This window comes from Sinocyclocheilus grahami, unplaced genomic scaffold (assembly GCF_001515645.1).
Source record: "Sinocyclocheilus grahami isolate Dianchi unplaced genomic scaffold, SAMN03320097.WGS_v1.1 scaffold410.1, whole genome shotgun sequence".
Classification (NCBI taxonomy): Eukaryota; Metazoa; Chordata; class Actinopteri; order Cypriniformes; family Cyprinidae; genus Sinocyclocheilus; species Sinocyclocheilus grahami.
In genome coordinates, this window is record NW_015505589.1 from 650,999 (window position 1) to 654,098 (window position 3,100).

General features: G+C 39.7%; 1 protein-coding gene across 2 annotated transcripts in view; it reads right to left on the bottom strand.

The window, feature by feature from the left end:
• slc7a4 (solute carrier family 7 member 4) overlaps positions 1-2,901 on the bottom strand; it is a 7,927-nt gene extending 5,026 nt beyond the window's left edge. For both annotated transcript variants that reach the window (XM_016232413.1, XM_016232412.1), the window contains exons 1-2: positions 2,843-2,901; positions 803-1,882 (exon numbers count right to left, since the gene is read on the bottom strand). In XM_016232413.1, coding sequence (XP_016087899.1) covers positions 803-1,784 — 982 coding nt within the window. In that variant the 5' untranslated portion in view covers positions 1,785-1,882; positions 2,843-2,901. The remainder of the gene's footprint in view (positions 1-802; positions 1,883-2,842) is intronic.
• Between the last annotated feature and the right edge of the window lie 199 nt (positions 2,902-3,100).

Here is a 3,100-nt window from a genome sequence, read left to right on the forward strand (position 1 = left end):
AGCATCATTACTTCAGTCTTCAGTGTCACATGATCCTTCAGAATTTATTCTAATACGCTGATTTGCTGCTCAAGAAACATTTCTTCTAATTATCAATGTTGAAAACAGTTGTGCTGAATCTGATTAATATTTTTAAGGAAACGGTGATACTTTTTTCAGGATTCTTTGATGAATAGAACGTTTAAACGAACAGCATTTATTTGAAATAAAAATCTTTTAGAACATTATAAATATCTTTACTGCCATTTTTGATTAATATAATGCATTCTTGCTGAATAATTTTTTTTTTCAAACAAATTTGTCTATGTATGTATATAATTTATCAAAATAATAATCCAAATAATTAACCAATATTAGGTTATTTTGAAATAGTGCATTATTATTGCATAAAAATGTTGGATGGAAACACCAAAATGTGAATCAAATTGCCATAAATAATGTACATTTAAAAAAACGTTCATTGGAGGTGATTTTTTTTATATGTAAGGTGACAGAAAGGCAAACCACGAAGGAAACATAATTATCAAATAAATTCTTAAAAGCGCATCAAAAAAGGCATGTGACGTTTCCTCAAGTGATGTGACTGAATAATTTGCTCATATGACTACATTATTATCTCTTCCTCTACCATTTTTTTAAATGAAATTTAAGTAAATACTGCATAAAATAAGTGAATTTTGGTAGGCTACATCTTTTGTTGTCATTTAATTATGTATATTGGTATTAAATTAACCACCCTGCTCTCTAAATGTCTACACTGGCCATTGATAAACCTATATGTCAACCACTAACTCATACTCACCACAGATGGATCCCACAGCCACGATGAACCCAGCCCAGCTATATCCTCGTCTGAAGAACGCATCTGAGAGCGCCGAGTTTGGGTCGAGCGTATGCCATGGAACCATCAAGGTAAGAACTGTGGACACCAGGACATATGCTGTGGCTGCCAGGCCTAGTGAGATTGCAGTCGCTGCAGGAACAGCCCTCTGAGGATTGCTGGCCTCCTCGCTGGAAGCCGCTATCACATCAAAGCCAACGAAGGCATAGAAGCATGTTGCAGTTCCTGCCAGGATGCCTGAAAGTCCAAAGGGGGCAAAGCCTCCCTCCTGAGTGCTCCAGTTGACTGGGTCGGCCAGTACAAAGCCAAACACCAAGATAAAAACAATAACTGCCATACTGATGGCTGAGAAGATGTGGTTTAGCCAAGATGAGACACGAACACCAAATGAAATGAAAAAGGAAGCTACTAGGAGGATGGCAGCTGCTAAGAGGTCTGGGTAATGAGCAATGAAGGGCACATTCCAACGCATCACATGACTCTCGGTGAAGTTCTGAATGCGATGATTGAAAATAGAGTCCAGATATCCACTCCATGCACGTGCTACTGCCGCCCCACCAATCATATACTCTAAAATTACATTCCAGCCAATCAGGAATGCCCAGATTTCCCCAACAGAGACGTAAGTGAACATGTAGGCGGAGCCTGTCTTTGGTACACGGGCACCAAACTCAGCATAACACAGTGCTGCCATGAGAGACGCCACTCCAGCTATGATGAAAGACACCACTACAGCTGGTCCTGCAGTGTCTTTAGCAACAGTTCCCGTGAGAACATACAGGCCTGAACCCACCATGCCACCAACACCAAGCAGTGCGAGGTCCACTGTGGACAGACAACGTTTGAGTGAAGTTGCCATTACGTCCTCCTCCAGCGTCTTCAGCCTGTTCAGCTTCTGACAGAACCTCACCACTGGAGAGCAGCCGGAAACACATGATGCCATCTTGATAGAGAACGGAGGGTTGGTGAAAGAGATTGTGTGAAATATACAAAAGATCACACCTGGTCCATAACTTTCTGAGTCAAACAAACTCTACAAACCTAAAAGGAATAGAAACAGAATAGAAAAGCAAATCTATAACACACTGAACACCAAAGTCAAAAATTAACCAGTTATTTTAAGCGAAAGATTCCAGCACAAGTGACAAAAAATTTACCAGATAATTAAAGCGTGTGGGCAAAACATCTAATATTTGATATATTTCATAATATCCTTTTCTAGGCCTGTCTAGTATGGGTTTAGGTGCCTTTGCAGTGACATATATATAGCTTGCATGTAGCAGACGTGTACTCACTGTCTCTGAGGCAAATGCTATGGAAAGTGTACCTAATGTTATTATTTAGATATTTTATACATTTATTTAATTTAGTCTGTTAAATCCCTCTATGTAGACCTGGCATATTACCTCTTTAAAATGCAGCGTGGATGCTCATTACTGTTTAATGCTTAAATGTGATATATATTTGATGAAGTAAATCATAATGTTAGCTATGTGGAGCTGTGGCCTGGTTACAGTGGCTCAGTCCACACACACGGATGCTGCTGCAGATGGTGATTCCGCTCACATCACATCCGCTGCTGGAGTCCCGAAGGAATTAGATGTCAAAATCTCCATTGCACAGTCAATCTATAAATCACTTTAATACCTAGGATTGACACAAAAGCCAAGCTAAATGTTGACGGACTACCTTTCGCCATTAAGCGCAGCATGAATAATTTGAGTTCGAGTCATTTGAATTTATTTGAGATTAGTGATATTTCAAAGAGCTGGAATAAGCTCACATATAAGAGCCAGCGATCTTTTCTTGTTGCTTTTATCGTTTAATTGAACAAAACTGTGACAGCTGCTGTTTCATCCTCCTTAACGCTAAAGCCATTAACTAACGTCACAGACACAGGTGAGAAACTGCCCCGCTCTCTGCACTGTACTGGCCACAAACCTAAGCATTCAAATCATATACATACACATCCGTAAAATAAAGAATAGTACGACTTTGTACCTGTAGTTGGTTCGCGTCTCGTTTGGTGAAAGCGATGCTGTAAAGCGTCATTGAACAGAAGGGAGGGCGGAGGAGCGAACAGGAGCTGGTTCCGCTCTTAAAGGTACAGCACCTCATTCATTAATGCAGGGCTGTTCCCATCCTAACCGTATATTAGAAATGGCCAAATTATTAGTATTGAATTATGTGTGATGCTTACTCTTAGGCATGCTAATCACTTCCATACTTAGACCTAGTTTATACTTAAAAAAAAAAAAA